The sequence below is a fragment of the Cydia fagiglandana genome, chromosome 8 (genome assembly GCF_963556715.1).
Source record: "Cydia fagiglandana chromosome 8, ilCydFagi1.1, whole genome shotgun sequence".
NCBI lineage: Eukaryota > Metazoa > Arthropoda > Insecta > Lepidoptera > Tortricidae > Cydia > Cydia fagiglandana.
The window spans coordinates 742,747-765,662 of record NC_085939.1 but is presented as its reverse complement, the minus strand read 5'-3'; the positions used below and the strand labels follow the sequence as shown (position 1 = coordinate 765,662).

Below are 22,916 nucleotides of genomic sequence, written 5' to 3'. Positions count from 1 at the left end.
AGACGGCGCCACTAGTATAAACGTATAAACGGTTGGGGACATTTTTTTTTGTATGGAGTTACCGTTCTTCTCCTAGTGAGTATTATATTCTTTGATCGTAATGCAGCGCTCAGCACACGGGAATCCGCGCAAATAGCGCAACAACAAGTAGTTTGCTAATTTGAGGACCTAGAGCTTAAGGAACCACGTCGGTCGTTCAATTTAGATTTGTGATATTCCCAATAGTAGGCCTATGGGACACACTTTATATCATTAAAATATGCGTCAGTCCCATTCAGTCTCATGTAGATTGTAGAATCGTGTGAAATAGTTTTAACATTTTTAAACACATTTTTGCAACAGCAACCCTGATGTCAAATCTGAAATCAATATGGCCGATTTTTACCGGTCGTGTATTATTGTATTTAGGTAAAAGTTCGTTATTAATAATTTCGACCCGTAAAGTTCTTAACATCTCTCTATAATCGTATATACTGTGTGTAATAGAGCTGATAGACAATTATGGAAGCACTTATACCAGTTATCAATAAATTACAAGATGTATTTAATACGGTCGGAGCAGATGCCATCCAGTTACCTCAAATCATAGTTTTAGGAACACAGGTAGATATTATTCTTATTGTTGCGTAACCATAAATTTGATGTTTTACTGAAGAAGTTATTGAAAAGAGCCATGTGCAACGGTTTCTAATAAATCGGTTGTTATGTCACATAGAGTTCTTTGTCCCCATTTCATTTCAGTGAACTGGGTAACCTGTCATTGACCATTGTCCAGTCTCGTTAGCGGACGTAGTTTCTAACGTTACATGAAATTTGATCTTTTCTCTGCATCGTATGTTGTATTGTACAATAATATCGGCTAAGATTACATAGGTAAATTTTATCTGTATCCTATAGAGTTCTGGCAAGAGTTCAGTGATAGAGAGTCTAGTCGGGCGCTCTTTCCTCCCCCGCGGTCCCGGCATCGTGACCCGACGCCCGCTCATTCTGCAGCTGGTGTACAGCCCCAAAGATAGCAAGGAGCATCGGTCTGCTGAAGAAGGTATCATTGCTTTTCCTTTCACTTAATTAAAAATTAAATATTCACCTTTTTTATAAACAACATGCACAGTATACGAAGTTTATAAGATTGTTCATTTATTGCTCTAAGTAAACTAACACTGTGTGCCCTTGAAAAGAATGCAATTCATGTTATACTTCACTGGTTTTGTTTACACTTTTTTTAGCATGCAACATTAGTTTTTATCATTCCTTTGTAGTGAATCTTCAATGCCAATAATTATTATGCATTGATCATGCTATTGTGTGTAACAGCTTGCAATTTAATTGACCTCAATCTGTTGTGGGAAGTCAGCATTTTAATGATTACTTGTTTTTGTTGCTGACTAATTGACCTATTTACTTGTTGACTAATTCTACACATTTACTAGGTGACTGACACAAATGTTTACCTAATATTGAACTGTAAATATATCTAGGAATGAAAAGTACATTATGTTTTTATCTTTAAACTTAGTTTATCAGCTTTAATCATTGTATAACTGGCCCTTTTTAAATGTCATAGAGTTTCTGGGCACTAATTTTAATGGTAATATAACTTATTTTAAGTACTTAGTTTAATACTTCATTTTTTTAGCATTAGTTAAAGGGTAAACCAATTGGACAAGTTTTATTATTGAAAAATGCTTAAAAAATAGTTAAATAAATCTATTAGTAACCATCATTTATCCAACCACAAGAATGTAATTGATCATAAATACTATTATAATGGTTACATATTTGCTGTGGCTTATTTATCAGATTTTTTTTTATAAAATACATGTCAAATTTATTTCACCCTTATTGTAATACAAAAAAAAAAACGAAGTATAGAGATAATTATTTATTTCTACACATAATTATACTTGCAAATTGGCTATTGATTGCATGGCCAGAAATGAGAGTTACCATTATGTTTACTATTATATTTATACATAGAGCTAAGACAGCAGATACCAGTGCCAGCATCATGGAATCCAATATCTCAGCTATCCAACTCAATGTTTTCTTCAGGTTGGTATTAGAAAAACAAATATGGATGCTGTTTCCACTTATGGCTTTTATCTGCTAATGTTATGTTTGATCAAATTCATTTTCATGTTACTAAACATTTGTTATCCTCTCCTATTGTTTATTCTTTGTATATGTTACATCTTATGATTTACAATTTTCTTAATGAGAACTTGACTCTTTTCATATTGGGGCATTCCACGAGACTGTCGCTTACATAACGCTTTTGCCTTGTATGGCAGCTACCTCAATAAAATACGTGAATCTCGAGAATATACTGCCAATTTGTTAGCCAAGTCATGAAATATTACAGGTAATATAAAAATATTACAGATATTGGGTCAGGACCCAATATCGCTTACTCAGCATTTCCAGAAGTATTAGAATAATTGCGTTATGTAAGCGACAGTCTCGTGGAATGCCCCTATTGCATATCATTCTGACTGTATAATTTACGTATGATCATTCTTCACATGCTTATGTAAACTGTGCCTGCGGCGCATTGGCAACAATTGACATATTAGTCATGCCCAAATGGAACAAGTCAGAGACGGCTCCATCCATGTAAAGTTACCTCCGGTGAATTGCCTCACACGAGGCACATCTCCATTGACTGAGCTGCTCCGCGCGGCAATTACCTCGCGAGGCGGCTCGTTCTGTATGGACGTGGCCTATTGACGAAAATGTTTTAGAGTTAAAATGTACTTACTTGTAATAGGCTAGTTTTCTCACCAGTCAAATCAGCTACTCTTTATGGAATGTCAAAACAATTTGTTTACTATAAAATCTAAGAAATGTACAGTCACCTGCAGAGATAATATAATTGACCCCTCCTGCTAACAAATTCCTATGCATACAAAGTACAATATGGTTTCTGAAATTAGTAGGTATGAGTAAATGGAACCTGTGATTCGGCTCATTCAAGTTAGTTGAATTTAATTGTTTTATAGGAATCTAGCCTTTTTCTAAATAGGTTGTTTGTAGGTGGCAAGTAAAGAATATTTTACAGGGTTTTTATTTTTGTTGGTAGGTTACAAATTTCACATCTAAATATTATTTGTATTGCTGTAGCAGGTAGCAGACTTGGCTAACATGCCTAGCCTGAATATCCACCTATGTTATTTTTCCTTTGTTCCAGGGACTGTAAACTTAGAAGAATGGGGCAAGTTCCTGCACACGAAAGACAAGATTTACACAGATTTCGACCAAATCAGGCAAGAGATAGAGCGAGAGACGGACCGGATGGCGGGCAACAACAAGGGCATTTGCCCGGAGGCCATCAACCTCAAGATTTACTCCACCAAAGTTGTCAACCTCACCCTTGTGGATTTACCTGGTATCACCAAAGTGTGTTGCTCATTTATATTCAGTCTTATATAGCTTAGGAAATTTATATAAGCAAAAAACAGCCTTATGCTTCGCACAGCTATAGTTCGTTTTTTATAGCATTAGAAAGAACTTGCAAGAAGGTAAATGATCTTGACATGTCTTTTAATTGAAAAACGCTTTTTAAAAATCAAAAACTATTACTTATCACTTATCAAAGCAGAAGAATATAAATGATCGTATTAGATTCATAATTGTTACATATTTAGCGTAATTTATTTTTAAAATGTGTTTTTCAATTAAGACACATTAAGATTGTTTACCTTATTTCTAATGCTAAAAAAACGAACTTTAAACTGTGGAATGAACAGTCGAAATGTTAAATTTTAGTTATAATAATACCTTATTGCTTGGTATGCTTATCTAATATTTCTTATTCCATTTTAAGGTACCTATCGGTGACCAACCTGAGGATATAGAAAACCAAATCCGAAATCTGATAGTCAAGTACATATCAAATCCAAACTCTATAATTCTGGCGGTCACCGCAGCCAACACAGACATGGCAACCAGTGAGGCTATTAAAATGGCGAAGGATGTGGACCCGGATGGAAGACGGACCCTGGCTGTTGTTACTAAGCTTGATCTCATGGATGCCGGTGAGAATATAAAACATGATCGAAGTACAGTACAGTCAGTATTGAAATACTAGATAGTAAAGGCCAGAGTACCCAAATACAATTGGTATACATTCTTAATTCTATGGCAACAAGGGTCGATGACTGTACTATACCCAAATATATATGTATGTATATATTATATACGACGTAATGCCTTTATTTATCTTAATACTCGTTGTGTTTCAGGAACTGACGCAATAGATATCTTATGCGGGCGTGTGATCCCCGTGAAACTCGGTATTATCGGCGTCGTGAACCGATCGCAGCAAGATATTATCGATAAGAAATCCATTACGGTAAAATTATCTTTTGATTTTGCAGTCTCATGAGCCATAGCACAAGGCGACTTTTTATGTACTATACTGTACTGCTTGACCATTCATGTAGTTCATATGTACCAAGTACTGCACCACAGCAAAGTGAATAAAATCATTTATTTCAAGCTTTCGCTCATATCAACATACTTACATATAAAATTCAGACGTAATTGGACACACATCATAAGATTGTATAGTAAAATTATAATGTAAAATAATAATGATTAAGTGATATCACAGTGCAGCAGCATAAGCAGCAGTGGTGGCCGAGTGGATATGACGCCTGACTTTCAATCCGGAGGTCGCGGGTTCAAATCCTGGCTCGTACCAATGAGTTTTTCGGAACTTATGTACGAAATATCATTTGATATTTACCACTAGCTTTTCGGTGAAGGAAAAACATCGTGAGGAAACCTGCATACATCTGCGAAGAAATTCAAAGGTGTATGTGAAGTCCCCAATCCGCATTGGGCTAGCGTGGGGACTATAGCCCAAGCCCTCTCGCGCATGAGAGGAGGCCTGTGCTCAGCAGTGGGACGGTATATAGGCTGAAATGATGATGATGATGATGAAGTGATATCACAAAGTTGCCATGTGCATGGTTCTAAATCTTTATTAAACCAAGTCTTGTTATTAAAATTTCAACTATACACAGGATGCTCTAAAAGACGAAGCCACGTATCTCCAAAGGAAGTACCCGACGATTGCGACGAGGAACGGGACGCCATACTTGGCCAAGACCCTGAACAGGCTGCTCATGCACCATATAAGAGACTGCCTGCCTGAACTCAAGGTAAACATGCTATATAACACTAATAAATAAATATTGGTGGTGGTGGACATCTTACACAGATCAACCTAGCCCCAAACTAAGCAAAGCTTGTACTATGGGTGCTAGGCGACGATATACATACTTATATAGATAAATACATACTTATATACATAGAAAACACCCATGACTTAGGAAAAAATATTAGTGTTCATCACACAAATAAATGCCCTTACTGGGATTTGAACCCAGGACCATCGGCTTCGCAGGCAGGGTCACTACCCACTAGGCCAGACCGGTCGTCACATTATACAAATACACCTATTATACTGTTTCCTGTGCATCACATATCACTGGCCTAATATTTCAGGGTTCTATGTTTCACTTTTATCGAACTGAAATCTGAACATTGTCATAGTGATATTAAGTCGAATTTCAACTATCTTGAAAATGTATCATAGAACCCTGTAATATTGGGCCAGCTATATGTCGTTATTGTTATTGTATAACTCGTAGTTTGTACCGACCATACAATCTTGTCATTTTATAGCGTTGACAACGATAAAACGAAAGTAGTATTTCCACGTGTTATTACACGTACCTAGACGATGCGAAGATTCACGGACCGGTCTTATCTTTCGTTGTAGATCTTAAATTTCGATCTGGACCTTGGGCAGAAATATACGTCCGAAATAGGGCAAAAGTATTACTTTCTTCCCTTTTTCCCCTCACAAGTGTGATGAAGAACATTGTGTGTGCCACGGGCGGTATAGGAATTGCGAACTCGTGTTATTTCAGCCCTAGCCTTCCGCTTCGGGCTTCAATTTACACTCGTTCGTAAATTCTTGTTAACCGCCCTTAACTACTACTACACGGGGGAAACGCTATACATCAAAAATCGTTTGCGTTTATATGTGTGCGCGGCACGTCATTGTGTATGTGTGGGTAAGTCGCTTTACTGAGAGGACGGGACGCCAGAAGTCCGCCAGATTTATGTCGCGACCAATCGCGATGCGAGTTGAGGCGAGGCGGTGCGTGGCCGTTCTGTATGATAATATTATTACTTATTCTGTGCATACTACTGCTTCATCTCGTTTGTTAGGTTCGGGTGAACGTGATGATCTCCCAGTTCCAAACGCTGCTGAACTCGTACGGCGAGGACGTGTCGGACAAGTACCAGACGCTGCTGCAGATCATCACCAAGTTCGCGAGCGCGTACTGCTCCACCATCGAGGGCACGGCGCGCAACATCGAGACCACCGAGCTCTGCGGCGGCGCCAGGATATGCTACATATTCCACGAGACCTTCGGTAGAACTCTGGATTCTATTCACCCGCTAGTAGGTCAGTTACTTTTATTTATTTATTCAATTAACCTTGCTGTAGGTTGATCATACATAGTCTGAGCCGTTACTTAATGTCGGATTTACGCGAATGCCTACGTGCAATCTTCATCGTACTCGTTGGTCAGGTACTTCATACAATATTGAGCAAAGAGTCACTCACTAGGTAGCTGTTTTAACACTCAAATAATACTGCTGGTTATGGTATGGTACGCAAGTTAACAATAAATGAATTTAGACTTTTCGTGAACCTTTTAAGGACCTTGCAACTGTAATATAGTTGTGATTTTGACCTTGACCTCTTCTGGGAAGGACATCATCATCCCATGCACACAAAATTGCTGTTAATAGTTCAATATAAAAATTAAAATTTAGGGTCAGCCCCCTCTTATAATGGTTGTGCGGTGCAGGTTTGACGCGCATGGACATACTGACGGCGATAAGGAACGCGACAGGCCCGCGGCCCGCGCTGTTCGTGCCCGAGGTCTCGTTCGAGTTGCTCGTCAAGCGCCAGATCCGCCGCCTCGAGGAGCCCTCGCAGCGTTGCGTTGAACTGGTACGTGCCACTCTAACATCATCCCGGAATCCAGGACTATTTATACACTTCGATAGCTAAAAAAAAGTATAAATAACATAAAAGGTAGAGGAGCGCGTGGGCTACTTAAGGAGCTTGGTAAGCGGTTAGGGGAGGCAACAGGGGACCCTCACGCGGGCAGCTTTCTCGCGCAAAGGATTTCCATCGTTAGACAGCGCGGGAATGCTGCCTGCGCGATGGGCACCTTGCCGAGGGGCCTAGGCTTAGAAGGTAGGTTTTAGGGATTTTTATTTTTTTGATTGGTTTAGTTTTAGTTATTTTATTTTATAAGGTATTTGAGTATTAAGTTTATATTATTTTTGAAATAAAATGTTTATTTAAAAAAAAAACATAAAACCTTAAATTAGTCCTCGACAATCATCATCATATCAGCCCTTTATCGCCCACTGCTGAGCATAGGCCTCTCTTCTAGTACCCCACTTGTCCGCGTCCTGAGCTATTCTCATCACCATAGACCAGCAATTTTCCAGATGTCGTCCACCCAACGAGCCAACAGACGCCAGCACTCTCACTGTAAACTGAAATGGACGTAAAATACTCAAGAGAAAGTAAGAAAGCCCTCTAGCGGAGGCCGGATTTGAACCGGCGTCTTCGGCTGTTGCGGCTGACGCCATGTACCTGTAGGCCGACCCGTCGGGGCGGTACTTGTCCCGAAAAAACGACCGACGTCTAATGCCGTCTTTGGCGTCGTTGTGACGATTTTGCGTTGACGTCAATTGCCGTTTGTGGGGTTATTCGCGGACGGCCAAGAACGCAAAATGACTAGTGTAACATTTTGCCTATATCGCTCTTAGTCTACATCGAACGGTCCAGAACGCAAAATGCCTACATCATTTTCCGTCGTTTTATCTTTACGTTAGCGATGTCGACGGAGCCCCGTTCACCGTTCACGATGTAGACTAAAAGCGATATAGGCAAAATATTACACTAGTCATTTTGCGTTCTAGACCGTCCCCGACTTTACCCTTCTGTGGCGTTCAAAAGGTTAATCCAAATGAACGTAAGATTATTGTATGTGCAGGTGCACGAGGAGATGCAGCGGATAGTGCAGCACTGCGGCACGGAGGTGCAGCAGGAGATGCTGCGCTTCCCGCGCCTGCACCAGCGCATCGTGGACGTGGTCACGCAGCTGCTGCGCACGCGCCTGCCCGCCACCAACGCCATGGTCAGTGCCTCATATCATATTATACCCGGGGACTGACTATCTATCACAATTATAAGGGGGAAATTCTAAATTATGGTGGAGGTAAAGGTGGAATCACATGTATTAGCATCGAGCCGCATACTAACAAGCAATTTCACATTTATAAAATGCGGCTCGATACTGATAGTTGTAGTTCCACCCTAACGGTACCACTTTCCCTTGCGGCATTGGATTGATATCTAGGAGCACCACTATGAGGGCTGCTCTGAAAATTGCTAGCTCTTCCAGCTCTACTGGTGTGATTACAATTTTATTAAAATAATATATTTTGCCTCGCAAGATACATATGACTGTTTATGTATGGTAATTTAAATTATTCAATTATTAATGTAGTTTTTAATTGAATGATAGGAATAAGCTTTATTAAATTTGTTTAAAATTATTGTACCCACCTAGTATCAAAATTGTATTATAGAGTGTAGCATTCTCTTCGTCGAAGGGTTTCCATGGAAGACCATTGCGCAAAGGTTGACTGGAAGAGATCCATTATTGGGATAAGTTCGCCTTTGTACATTGTATCATCATCATCATCATCATCAGCCTACTCTCGTCCACTGCTGGACATAGGCCTCTCCTATTGCACGCCATTGAGCACGATTTGCGGCAACTCTGATCCAGCTCTTGCCAGCCGCCTTGCGAAGGTCATCGCTCCATCTAGTCTGAGGGCGTCCTACGCTACGCTTTCCGATGCGCGGTCTCCACTCGAGAACTCGTCTACCCCAACGGTTATCGGTTCTACGGCTAATATGACCGGCCCACTGCCACTTCAGCTTGCTAATCCGGTGGGCTATGTCGACGACTTTAGTTCTCTGACGGATGACTTCATTTCGAATACGATCCCTCAGAGAGACTCCGAGCATAGCCCTTTCCATAGCTCGCTGAGCGACTTTGAATTTATGAACCAGTCCTACCGTGAGTGTCCACGTTTCGGCTCCGTATGTCATCACGGGCAGGACGCACTGATTGAAGACTTTTGTCTTCAGACTCTGTGGGATTGACGACGTGAAGACTCGACGCAGCTTCCCATATGCTGCCCAGCCCAGCTGTATCCTTCTATTCGACTCTTTCTCGAAGTTGTTCCGTCCTAACTGCAGTATTTGCCCGAGGTAGACGTATTCCTGAACAACCTCGAGAACAGCCCCTTGTACTGCAATAGGTCCCGGAGCAACACGTTCGTTGAACATAACTTTCGTTTTGTCCAAATTCATCCGGAGACCTATGCGTTGAGAAGAATCAGCTAGACCGGTCAGCATATGCTCTAAATCCTGCAACGTCTCAGCCATTATAACGATGTCGTCGGCAAATCGCAAGTGTGAGATGTATTCGCCATTAATGTTAATACCATGTTCCTTCCAGTCGAGCGTTTTAAACATATCCTCCAAAGCATTTGTGAACAATTTGGGGGATATCACATCCCCTTGTCTCACACCACGATGCATGGGGATAGGCTTAGTCTGCTGGTTTTGGACTTGGACGGCCATGGTAGCTGCGTTGTACAGACATCTCAACACTTGGATATATCGCCAGTCGACTTGGCATCGCTGCAGGGAATCCAGAACAGCCCAGATTTCAATGGAGTCAAAGGCTTTCTCATAGTCCACAAATGCTAAGCACAGGGGCCGATTATACTCTTCAGTCTTCTGTATGATCTGCCGCACTGTGAAGATGTGGTCTATGGTGCCGTATCCTCCTCGAAATCCGGCCTGCTCCGGTGGCTGAAATTCGTCGAGTCTTCGTGCTAGGCGGTTCGTGATGACCCTCGAAAACAGCTTGTAGATGTGGCTTAGGAGCGAAATAGGTCGGTAGTTCTTCAATAGGGACTTATTTCCCTTTTTGAAGAACAGCACGACAACACTCCTACTCCACACCTCTGGAGTTCTCCCATTGTATACTTGTATACTTTTATTGTACATTGTATACTTTCTTTTAATTGTATCTTATGTACAATAAAGTGTTTACATTCATACCTGTCTTATGTACAATAAAGTGTTTACATACATACATATACCATTCTCGACATCTAGCCGACTGAAGACCTTTTCAGTGACGCTTATAATAAGTCGGTACCGTACGTCTCATGCACTTAAGTTTAGTTTAAGCGTTACTCAAATTAAGCAACTTTCTATTCACATTCTAAAGTGTGAACCATTTTACAGGTGGAAAACCTAGTAGCGATCGAACTAGCATACATCAACACCAAGCATCCAGACTTCCACCGCGAGGCGGCGCTGGTGTCGGGCCTGCTGCAGAGCACGGACTCCATCGTCGACGACAGCCCCATGTTCCGCCACAAGGCAAGAGCCACGCCCTCGCCGGTATCCACGTTATTCAAAGTAGATATATGCTTTCGTTTTTTGCATGCCTGGCTAATTCACTAACGTAAAGTAAGTCAATTCGAGCGGTCGAGGACTGGACGTTCAAAGTGGTTAGACGCCGTAGTACTGGAATTTGAATCGTCACCGCTTTTTGCTGGGTGATTCTCTTGAATGTAGCTCTAACACACCCATACTACGAGACCCATTTTATTCAACTTTTTACCCCTCTCCCTTCCTACAATGACCACCCGTAGTATATGCCTCTCCCCTCTCTAGTTTTTCCAAACTTTCTCTAATAGTTCGGAAAATTGGCGAGATTACCTTACAAGATATTTACCTATGTGACGAAAACCTAAGACCCCCAAACCCTGTGACAAAGCGTGGTATTTTGATGCTTCCCCTGGTACGTTCCCTACCGTTATATTTTTGTATTATCTTGAGGCAACTGTTCGGCTACTTTTAAGAAAATCACACGGAAAGCGAGTGTGACTGACTTCATTCGAGATCATATAATATATTAACTCTCAAATTGCGTTCACGCGTCCAGTTTGAGCGTAAAGTTCTTAGCAGTGACTGACAATACTAATTGGTGATGGGTTTCAAGAAGTATATTACTCCCGGGTAGAGGTGTGCGCCGATGGCAAAATCATCGGCGGCGGCGTCCGATGATTTTTTGACCGGCGGCGGCGGCGTGATCGGCGTGAAATCGGCGTGGCATAATTTTTGATACTGCATGAGAACGTGGCTGTAGAAACTCTACATTAAAGCCTTCTGAGTATTTACTAGGCTATCCAAAGCATATTATGTGTGTTTTCTAAATTATTGCCGAAAATGATATCCCGGTATGTCACTTGGCAACCATTTATTACCAATACCTACCTAATGGTTACCAACGGTATGTTTAAATATTAAATTAAAAAGGATACTTTAAAACGCTACATTTTAGGCAGTATTTTTACTTACTTTTAAGCGAAATACAAATAAAACACAAAAAAATCTTTAAGTTGCCTTAAATCTATATTGACTTTTCCCAGCCGCTGTCGCCTCACTTAGGATTTGTTACGTTAGGATATAATGATGAATACTTTACATTTGTCTGAACTGGAGTTTAACAGAAAACTATGTAAGACTAACGATATCGTCGTTTTCGAAAGTAAACTTATCTGGCCGGTTGATTCGCTCAACAGAATGTCTTTGGAGTGTCCCGTTTTATAGAATATTAAGGTCTACTTTGTTTTCTTTACTCCTAGCTTAGTGAAGATATTTGGTGATTTAAGTTCCTATAAGTAGGTATCATTGTTTAGGTATAGCTTATTACGAAGCTTTAACCTGACTTTTATAATTTTGATTGAAATATATATTACTAAGTAAAAGAAGCTGATAATCACCATAAAATGACTAAGAATTGATCGTGTGTATTTTTAAATGAAATTGTATATTATGTGATAAATAAATCAAATCATATCTATCATATGATGACATTGATGTCTTGTTGATGACTCTCATGCGTGTCACCAGAATCATACGAGAAATCATAAAATACGCAATTACAGCTTGCTGGAGATTCTAAGAAGAAAATAGCATGTTTATGTCCTAGGATATGAACCTGCTATTTTCTTGACTTTACTTCACTGATTAAATTGACAATAAAGAGACTATTGATGTAAAACAAAATGCGTTCGACAAAACAGCTGTGCGATAAAATATCAAATAATAACCTGAGATCCAGAAACAAGATCTTGTTTAAATTAACGCTAAATCGTTATCACAGCTAACACCGCAACAACAAAAATTATACTAATATGCTTCACTGGCAAATAATAAGCGAAAAAGCATAAGGATCTTTAAATTATACCTCTGACACTATCTACTCACTACGCAACATGGAATAAGACATGATAGGTATCAAAATCTCCCACGCCGATTATACGCCGGTCAAATTTATCGGCGGCGGCGGCGTGGAAAAATCGTCGGCGGCGGCGGCGCGGCGCACATGTCTACTCCCGGGTATGCTTTTTTCTATCGTTCCGTTCCGCTCGGCTGCTGCTTATGCATTCGTTTAGTCAGTATGGTTATAGAATGCCCGTAAGGCATACGACTCCCAAATCGAAGGACGTGACTTCCAACCTCGACTCATACAATGTAAATGAGATTACATTAGTTACAGAGCGATAAAAATTTGCACGAATTTGCGCGCTAAAATTTGGTCACAAACCATTAATTATTTTATTTCGAAACGTAGTGTCTCCTTCATGCATTAGTAAACAAACGATAAATTCCAGTTTTCTACAAATTGGTAACTTTTGTTGTTGTAGTCTTAGTGCACATTTTCTTTAAAAGTTGTCGCGTGATGAAGTGTCTGTTCTTTTAACGAATGATCTTTGTCTTATAATCGAAGTAAGACTAGGGTTAACCCTTTGAACGCCGCACCTAGCGCGCCTCGGCATCATGACCATACCTCGCAATCGAGCTAGCAAAACCGTAGCAAATGACAGTTGAATGTAAAGGTTAGCGTTCATATGTCATGAATCATCATCATGACTCATGATAACATAGTCACTATTTTTTAAATTTTAAAGTTAAATTTGTGTTTCAGGAAAGTAAATTATTAAATTACAATTTGTTTACTCTTAATTTGAAATACAAAATAAATTCTACCTACTTATAACGTAATGATGTGTGTATAGCACAAGGATGTAACTACCTTATTTAGCGTAATCACACGCAAACAGATCTTAAATAATTAATTTAAAACATAGTTTTTGTATTTGACTTAGTAAATACGTATATATGCGTCAACCTTAATGTGCAACTGCTACGGTTTAGCTAGCTCGATTGCGAGGTATGATCATGACCCTTGTCGGATTGTACGAAGATTTATATTGGGCTGTAACCGCGCTTGGCGGTCAGAGGGTTAACTTAAATCGTATTACTGTAACCTTTGACTGTTTGTAGCTGCTTCTCCGCCAAATGGGTGAAAGAGGGTCCATCCTAGTATTCATGACGAATATCTGGGATGCGTGAGATTTATATTGGGCTGTAACCGCGCTTGGCGGTCAGAGGGTTAACTTAAACCGTATAACTGTAACTTTTGACTGTTTGTAGCTGCTTCTCCGCCAAATGGGTGAAAGAGGGTCCATCCTAGTATTCATGACGAATATCTGGGATGCGTGCAACCAGGTAAACTAGTGACCATAGCGTGTGAGCTAGGACATGTCCAATCTCATCATAGTAACACATCTCATACTCTAAAGTGGCCATTGCTTGTGTATAAATACTATGTGGGCTCTCTTTCAACCAGCATCGGTATAAAAGATTCGTTTCCTAAAATATCCATTACTTTCCTAAGATCAATCACATACGCTTTTATATTTTTGACGTACTCGGCACGTTTTACGTATACGTAAAGGTATATACAGCTATCCTCACACTGAAAATCAGCGTCATGACTTGCCGTGGCATAATGCTGAGTGGGGATCCTGTTAGCATCTAGTTTGTGTTCTTTGTATTGTGTGTTATTCTATAACCAGATGTTAAATAAATGTATTTCTTCTTCTATCCCGTTAGAAAATTGTGTTAATGAAATTTGATTTACCAGAAACAATTTTGTGATAACAACAAAATATACTGAGGGATTTGACTATTATGAAAATAAAACATTGTATGTGGATAATAGAGAGGTTGATCTTCCACACTTTGGATATTTTATCAAACCAATCATCAGGCCCAAACGTTTCGACCATGTGATTGCTAATAATTTCATTAGAAATCATATTGCCTTTGTGGTAAAATGCATGCGCTTGGCCCTGTCGTATTCTGGCCATAGAGCGGTATTTAAGGGCTCCTCTACACGATGGGCCAACGCTGGCGACTCCAAGGGACGCATTTTTGCGTTAGAGGGAGCAAGTGATATTGCTATCTCATTCTACCGCGTGGCTGCGTCCCTTGGAGTAGCCAGCGTTGGCCCATCGTGTAGAGGAGCCATAAAGTGCTATATGCGGTTTCAGCACGTACCGGCCATCACGGACGGCCAAGAGCACAAAACACCGACACAAAATAATAACAGTGAATCTCCAGTCACACCCCAGGTAAACGTTGGAAGTCTAACTACATTTTGACTGTTGTATGCCCTTTTAGATTAACAATAAAAAAATTACTGGCAAAAACGAAAATTATCATCAGTATAATTAGTGGTTGAACAGTATAATTTTAAAGTTGGAACTTGACAAGCATTTCATTCCGTAGTTCATTTGGTTTTCTGCATTTATTTACTTAATTCATAACTTTCATAATTACTTATGTATTGTGTGTCTTTGTGTCTATTACCATGTTTGTTGCGTGTCTCTATTAAAATTTAATCATTTACAAGCAGCGAGTGCGCCTATGAACAAAATACTCAATACATCGTACTAAGCCATCAGTAAATACCTAAGATATATTGATTTAGTAAGATGCGTAAAATCTAAGTCAATTTTGTGTTTCGAATTTGACAGGTACCTAAACCAGATGGCGCTTTACAGCTCATCTTACAGTCAAAAGTTGACGTTTGACAATTCAGTGCCGCAAAACATATGGCGCAGCACAGCGCCATCTGTTTTGAATGATACAATAAGGAGCACGTTTTTTTCTTCGATTTTTCCTCTCTATTACAATTACAATCAATTCTCTTTGGGAAATACAATACAACTAGAAGTTTTTTTGCTTTGGTAATTGTGTTTGAATTGATGGATGGCTTTCATTTTCATTTTGGCTACTAGCAGTATTTGAGTAATGTGGGGCTTGTCAAAATACTTGTTTTCAGATATACCTACTTTATTTATGTTGACGTGTCTAAGTTATTTTGGTTTGTAGTTGTTACTAGACCATTGTTAAGCATGTGTAGTATTAATTTGTTTACCTGAGCAACAACAGTATACTTATGTACCGGATAATTTTTGTATTCATATTCTTATAATTACTGAGATCAATTCTGACCTAAATCTGACCGCAGACATACATAAAGTATATAAAACCATACAAAGTGACGTAGTTTTGTGAGCTTAAATAGATCGCGCTGAATGGTGTTTTGAATGAAGGATATATTAAAACGATAGCGCAAATTGCGACATTTAACAAGTCAAATTTCGTATACTCTAACCCCCTTATTCATAAACGTTTAAAAGTTAACAAGCCGATAATTATCGTTTCTCCCTATCCGACGTATTGGTATGATGGAAGGGACAAAACGATTATTATCGACTTGCCAACTTTAGGAAACGTTTATGAATAAGGGGGTAAGATTCTAACATTTTAGTATTAGGAATGAAATCTATTTCCAAAATGTAAACTGTCTTTGTTTCGTACGTGAACTTTTTTTTAAACTTTTTGCAAGTTGCGCATTTGTTAATAGTAAGCTATACGTCCCGTGTCCAGGTAAACGGTGGGAGTCCTCCGGAGAAAGTGCTGACGCCGCAGAAGCCTGTGAACCTGCTGCCCGAGGTGCCGAGCCAGCAGTCGCGCAAGCTCTCCGACCGCGAGCAGCACGACTGTGACGTCATAGGTCAGCACTCTTTGACATACACACTCGAAATGTTCTCATTATAACACTTTAAACTCTACCGCGGGTCTACCGCGATATTATTTCATTATTTTTACCTTAAAGCTGGTGCGACCCGGTAGAAACGTAGCGACTGGGTTGCACCAGCTGTAGTCACCAATGACTGATGGCCGAGCAAAATGTTAATGGAGATATATAGGGAGAAAACACTAAACTACCCGAAATTACTAAATAAAAATGTTCAAGGTAGACTAAGAAATTGAATCTTATTTATGTTTGATGTTTATTGTCTAATGCACGACATACAATACTACTACTGACAATATCCGTGCACTGATCCGAAGATAGATCCCCCTTCAGTCATCCGTGACCATAGCTGGTGCAACCTAGTAGAAATGTTGGATTTAAGGCAATATAATGAAATTATGTCGACCCGTTTGTATGATTACAATCCTGATTACTTGAAGCTAGAATGTGAGTAATGGTTACTAATACCCGTCATGGAATTTGATTTTGAGGTACTACTTTCAAGCATTTCTAATATATTTCCGTAATGGCTATTGTTTTAACAGCTCGGAAGAAGGTGTTATCATACAAAATAATAGTAAATCCTTATGCATTGTTCATAAATCATAAATAATTGACAGTCTAGGAGAAAAACTATTGTTGTCCATGAATCCACTCAACAACAATGACTTATGCATTCAAAGTATTATTTTCAAATGTAAATTTTTGCAAAACCAGTAGAATAAAGTGTTACGCGAACTTAAAAATCTTATCGTTTTTCCCCTAGTTTGTTTAATAGTGCTAAAGTGGTGTTAAACATGTGTGTTGTTATGTTTCACGGTGACAGGTGGACGGAGCGACAGAACGGCTAACGATATATATTACTCAAAGGTTGAGGGCATCAGCATGATGCACTTGAACTCTATGGGTGACTTAGTCGGTGAGGATAGCTATAGTGGCCCCGTGCGGGCCGTTTCGTTTGCTACCTTCGCTATAGCTCGTTCGACACTTGGCTCGCGGGGAGGGTACTTAAGTGTCACACGACCCTAAACGCCACCAAACAAAATTACGCTCTCACTTTAAAACGACATTCACGACTGGTACAGTCAGCAGCAGAAGTTGCTAAGCTGGCGAGGTGTTCAAAATTACCTCGATACGCTCTTAATTTCTTAACAATAAAGTCGCGTCCAGATCATTGTGAACACCTGGCCCGCTTAGCAACTTCTGCTGCCGACTGTACTAGTTTTCCTTACTAGAAATTGTAATATAAAGAATTTAGAGCGATGTTTTGTATATGAAACTCCACTATAGACCTCGCGCTTAAATGAGTCCTCGCCTGCGCGGTGCGGGGGGACGGGGACGGGGACGGGGACGGGGACGGGGACGGGGACGCGGCGACTGAGGGCGGCGGGGGGCGCGGGCGCCGTCCGCCTGCCGCCCCCCGCGCCGCGCAGGCGAGGACTCATCTAAGCGCGAGGTCTATAGTTCTATTTTCTTTGTACAAGGTTTTTTACCGGATAGTACGTCACGTTAATGTTAATGCAAATTTTCATGTAATTAAAGCATGTCGTTTTAAAATTACAGCGTGAATTATATGGGAGCGGCTTTTTAGCGGAGCCTTCGTGTGACTCTTAACATGTTAACAGCTCACTTGAGACTAAAAATGTTCTGTCTTACTGTTTGATTACTATTGTGTATCGGTGTCATTGGCTGAATTGCTGATTTACGTGGTTTAGTTTCGTTTTACAGACAATCACTTTCTAGAACATTGTGGCTACCACTAGTTTGGCACTGACATAAACGCTAGCGCGAACGTCACTTACTTTCTATGCATTTCGGTCATACTGACATATTAGTGCGAGCGAGTTGTATAGAATAGTAAATTACGTATACGTTAGCGTATATGTCAGTGTTGACACCGTCAGTGACTCGTGGTGCGGGTACAGGTGCCGAATCGAGCTAACTGTCGCTGAGCACATGCTTCACTCATCTTTCAATAGTTTTCCGCCCACCTGCCATCTATCTGTTTCTTATTTTATTATACGTTTAAAGGAGATAATTGTTTTTGTAAACGATTAGGAACATAGGGAAATTGTGACCCATATTATAGAAATACACAGTAATTTTTAAATTTGCGATAACTGGGTCGATCAACTATTTCTTGTTGTTATTCTGTCCCATCAGCCAGGAGACAATAGTAGCATAGTTTGTTAGAAGAGCTGCTGTACTATGTTCTACAAACGTGCTTAGTATCTACTAAGGCCTTTCCATAATGGGACAGATGTCCCATACTAACTACCAAAAAAATCAAGTTTGGTTCATTTAAATACGAAATACTAGTATTTCAAGAGTGACCCAGGAGACCGTAACCATGGCAACTCGTGACAAGAAAAAGTAGATTCACCCAATTAACAGATTAAGAAATTATACATAAAAAACGCGTTACCAATTCCGCTAGCTGACCATCCGCCATTCAACGCGAATTTACCCATTGCAACTGTGATGTCGTCACTAGCGACATCTGCACTTTAAGGTTTACAACCTTAACCAACTGAGATAGTTAAGGTTGTGTTAAGCCGGCTCGAGAGATAGCGATAGCGAGAACAGCATGAATAAGTGTTGGCCGAAACGTTAATGCAATTGAACATTCTTGACCATTACCAATTCTTGGTCAATACCATTAACCATATTTTACATTAGGTGTTGCGGTTAGGTTTAATACCAGTACAAATTGAACCTTCAACTGTTACCATCCGTTACCGTTTAAGGTTCAATTTGTACTGGTTAATGGTCAAGTCCAATTAACGTTCGGCCAACACTGATGAATAATATGCATCGCATTTTGGTCAAACAACAATAACTCGTATTTTTCGAGACAATTGTCTCCTTTGCACAAACATTTAAAGGTAGCAATAATATATAGATGACAGTACGAATGTTAATCCTTTGAACGCCACGCGTAAGGCCACAGGTCATGTCATGGCAGAACGGTCAAATTCTCTAACGAATAAACTACGCAAAATATCTGACTTCTGCCAACACACGTGCACTTTTTTTGGGACCTGCGGGCGCAGCATGGTTCCATTTTTATCGCCTGTCACTATGTCCGTCACTTTCGCACCTACATACTTGTTAGAACGTTGTCACGTTCACGTGCCTGTCGGCATAGTGACAAGCGATAAAAAAGCGACCGTGCTACCGCTGCTGGGCTTGACGGTCAACGGGTTGAATAAGCTTTTTACAATTTTACATAAGAAAATCGACAACTCTCGTTTTGAGTTATATGAACAGACGGGTCAATATACGAAATTCTTCGTGCTTAGCGTCCTTACTTTAGCGATGAGACGAGGGATGACGGGGTTTAACTTTTTGATTTGACTTTTGTGAAGTTGTATAAACTGCTCTGTATCATCATTAAACATGTATTATAATTGTTTTGCATGTGTTTGTCAGTGGATTTGTAGAAAAAATATAATGGTGCTGAACATTGTTATTATTATAAAATAGTATATAACATTGTGCAACAAGGACAGCAGAATAAAACACTATCAATACTATCATGTCTCTGTCATGTTATGATATATAACATTTTATAACAGCCAATGTGGGAGCACCATAAGGCGTTGCTTGCTCTGTCATTCTTATCACAGGAATGTTTTAAAATCAAACTTTGCACATTCATTTACAGCATTTTTAATAGCATAGAATAGGTTATTGTTTTTAATTATCTCGTTGTGAAGCAAAACAAACCGTTTAGTCAGTAATCTGTAAGAGCGTTCGTTTCTACGACGATTTTCCTGGCTGACTGTACTAGTCCATAATTCGGACTTTGTGTTTGACCGACTAATTGGTTTGTTTGCTTGCTTGAGGCTCTGGCGACAGTGCTGGCCACAACAAACCATTACTATTTTTAACCTATTTTTAGAACAATTTAAATACAGTTGTGTGCAATATTATGTAATAGTGTATTATATTGCACACAACTGTATCAGAGCGGCCAAGGTGTTCACAAATATCTGAACCAAGCTTCTATTATCAACACGTTGAAGTGCATTTGTTTAGATATTTTTGAGTACCTTGGTCGCTCCGATATACCTAACGGCGATTGTATCTAAAACGTTAGCGAGAAAAAAACAACTGTGCTGGACGCTTGTCACATAGGGCCACTTGCACCACCCAACGAACCCGGGATTAACCCGTAACCCCAGTGTCAAATTGTACTGGTAACCATGTTAACTCCAGGTCTAACCGGTTAACCCTGGGTTAGTGGTCTGGTGCAAGTGGCGGTAAGACAGCTGGCTTACCATTATTTATTTTTTGCAGAGCGACTAATCAAGTCATACTTCTACATCGTGCGCAAATCGATCCAGGACTCGGTCCCCAAGGCGGTGATGCACTTCCTGGTGAACTACGTGAAGGACAACCTGCAGTCGGAGCTGGTGACGCACCTGTACAAGTCGGACCAGGCCGACTCGCTGCTCAACGAGTCCGAGCACATCGCGCAGCGGCGGAAGGAGGCTGCCGACATGCTCCGGGTAACCTTTCCCCACATTTTAATTCCGTATCTGGGTTAAAAATGTGCCTTTTCTGGATAAATTTTGGAATACGATACAAACTATGTATTACAGAGGCTCTCGTTATAGAGCTCCCTCTTTGACCGTACCCCTGAGCTATTTTTCCATCTTTTTTTACGTTCGCTGGGTTTAACCGACTTTTAAGATCTGAAATGTTGAGTTGACTATAATGATATTGATGATTGAAATTTGATGCTGTACCTTTCCCAAGATGAAATAGGTTAACAGTAACAGGGAATTAAATATATAATCTATAAATGTACGTTTTCCAGGCTCTGCAGCGGGCCGGGCAGATCATCAGCGAGATCCGGGAGACGCACATGTGGTGATGTTTCGCCGACGGAGAGGACTCTAGTCTGAATTAGTTAAATGAGCGATGCTGGTGTGTTCCCAACAGTCCCCGCCAGCTACAAATGGGAATGGCCTCATGTATGGTGATGGTCACCGGGGACAAACGGGAATACAACGCGATGCTCCGTACTCTGTACATACTCCTAGCGTAGGTGAACACGTGACGTGCATTAGGCTTCATACTTACAGATGCTTTTACTACAATCACAATTTGTACACATTTACACAAACGGGTCTACCGCGATATAATTTCATTCTTTTTACCTTAAATTCCGACGTTGACATTTGCTGGGACGTCAGTCTTTCCGTGACCACAGCTGGTGCTACTCGGCTGAAGCGTCGGAGTTTAGGGTAAAAACAATGAAATTATATCGAGGTAAACCAGTTTGTGTAATTAAATGTGTACAAAACGCGAGAGTTTAAAGTGTGAAATCACAATTTGTGTAGCTCTCTTTGCTAAATCATAAGTGTATTAGTGATGCTATCAGATGTCCACAAGTATTTGATTTGAAACCAAAAAAGGAACTTTTTTTAACTAATTTGTAGACTGCATATTAGTCGTATTTATATGCACTTATTGAATGTGGCACTGTATGTCTGATATCCGATATGTTTTATTTGTTGAACAAAAATGTTTCAGATTATTGTTGATTGTTTGATACGTGCATGTGTTTCAGATAATTTTACGTAAATGTGAAGATGGGTGAATATTTTATACATGTCTGTTATAGAAGTTCTAAGATGTAAAGTGCCAATAAAATTCGAGTTATTTAGTTCCGCTCACAACTTAACAATATTTAAACCGAGTGATAATACGTCCGTAGTAAATCAATAATTGTAAAGTACTTAAAACTGGTGATTAGTGATTTTGATTAATTCATACATCATGTTAATAAGTGTTTTAAAGGCGGTTCCAGACTAGTTTTTTTTGCGCTTAAACTGTCTTCGTCGTTTCGCGCTTACACGCGCGTCTACACGCCGCTACATGTGCTGTATGTGCGGCCGCGTATGTGGCACACGCGCTTTTAAAATACATGCATTTTATTGCTATGCTATGATTGGCAAACTAATCTTACAATAATTGATAGTTATTTGCACAAATCGCTATATCAGTTACCACATTTTGATCTATGTTAATACATTAGGTAAATAAACATCAATGTAATTAACTCATTGTTATTGTACACAGTGATATTATGTACTAAATGTACTCGTATTTTAGGCATGTATTGATATTTTTATTCTTAGGGCTGGTTGTTGATGAATTTTCGATAATGTTTTTGCTATTATGGGTGACCTATTTGATACCATTTGTGTCCGCTTGTGTGTTTAGAATGACTGTTGAACTTGTTTTGCATACAGGGTTAGTTTAGTGATGAGAAAGCATGTTGTTTTGATAAATGTACAGATGTAGCCCATCATTGTTTTCCATCGTATTTTCTCGGACACATTCGTATTTATCATACTACTTCAGTCAACCTCAGTACTTTTTGTACCGAGGCCGACTGAAATAGCAAGACACGTTCGTGCGTTTCCGTGAAAATATGTTGGAAAATAACTACGCACTACATTTGTATCAAGTTATACGTTAAAAATTAGTTCCTCGTTACAATGAAGTGATATCGCGCATGCTGTGTTAGCTTCGCACGGTCGAGTCATTCGGTATCATGTCTACACGATTTGTAATTTATTTGTTTTTACTTAAATGTAGCGTAGCAAGTATTCCACTGTATTTATTGTTATATATAGACGAGTGTGTGCTTTATTACCGATAAACAATTTGAATGTTACACGAGGTAAATTGTATTTAAAAGTCTGTTATACATAAAAATAGAATAATTTCAAGGTCCAA

At 39.8% G+C, this 22,916-nt stretch overlaps 1 protein-coding gene across 9 annotated transcripts; it reads left to right on the top strand.

The window, feature by feature from the left end:
- The first annotated feature begins 354 nt into the window (after nucleotides 1-354).
- On the top strand, nucleotides 355-22,916 carry LOC134666429 (dynamin-1-like protein). Of its 9 annotated transcripts, none has more exons than XM_063523582.1 (17): nucleotides 355-603; nucleotides 898-1,042; nucleotides 1,978-2,052; nucleotides 3,188-3,396; nucleotides 3,824-4,034; nucleotides 4,242-4,351; nucleotides 5,028-5,165; nucleotides 6,244-6,484; nucleotides 6,894-7,039; nucleotides 8,100-8,243; nucleotides 10,439-10,597; nucleotides 13,703-13,777; nucleotides 14,605-14,685; nucleotides 16,010-16,136; nucleotides 16,987-17,079; nucleotides 20,463-20,674; nucleotides 20,986-22,916. In XM_063523582.1, the coding sequence occupies exons 1-17, from the start codon at nucleotides 502-504 to the stop codon at nucleotides 21,040-21,042; spliced, it is 2,325 nt and encodes a 774-aa protein (XP_063379652.1). In that variant the 5' UTR covers nucleotides 355-501; the 3' UTR covers nucleotides 21,043-22,916. The 9 variants fall into 9 exon arrangements, with proteins under 9 accessions (XP_063379652.1, XP_063379650.1, XP_063379655.1 ...); XM_063523580.1 differs by having other exon boundaries at nucleotides 10,439-10,615; XM_063523585.1 differs by lacking the exon at nucleotides 13,703-13,777.

What these genes read in the sequence shown, in the direction of transcription:
- LOC134666429 (XM_063523580.1), top strand. Translation starts at nt 502, where the DNA reads ATGGAAGCACTTATACCAGTTATCAATAAATTACAAGATGTATTTAAT. An exon ending in ACTGCCTGCCTGAACTCAAG is followed by an intron (nt 5,166 to 6,243) that starts GTAAACATGCTA and finishes CTCGTTTGTTAG; the next exon opens with GTTCGGGTGAACGTGATGAT. An exon ending in GCACGACTGTGACGTCATAG is followed by an intron (nt 16,137 to 16,986) that starts GTCAGCACTCTT and finishes TCACGGTGACAG; the next exon opens with GTGGACGGAGCGACAGAACG.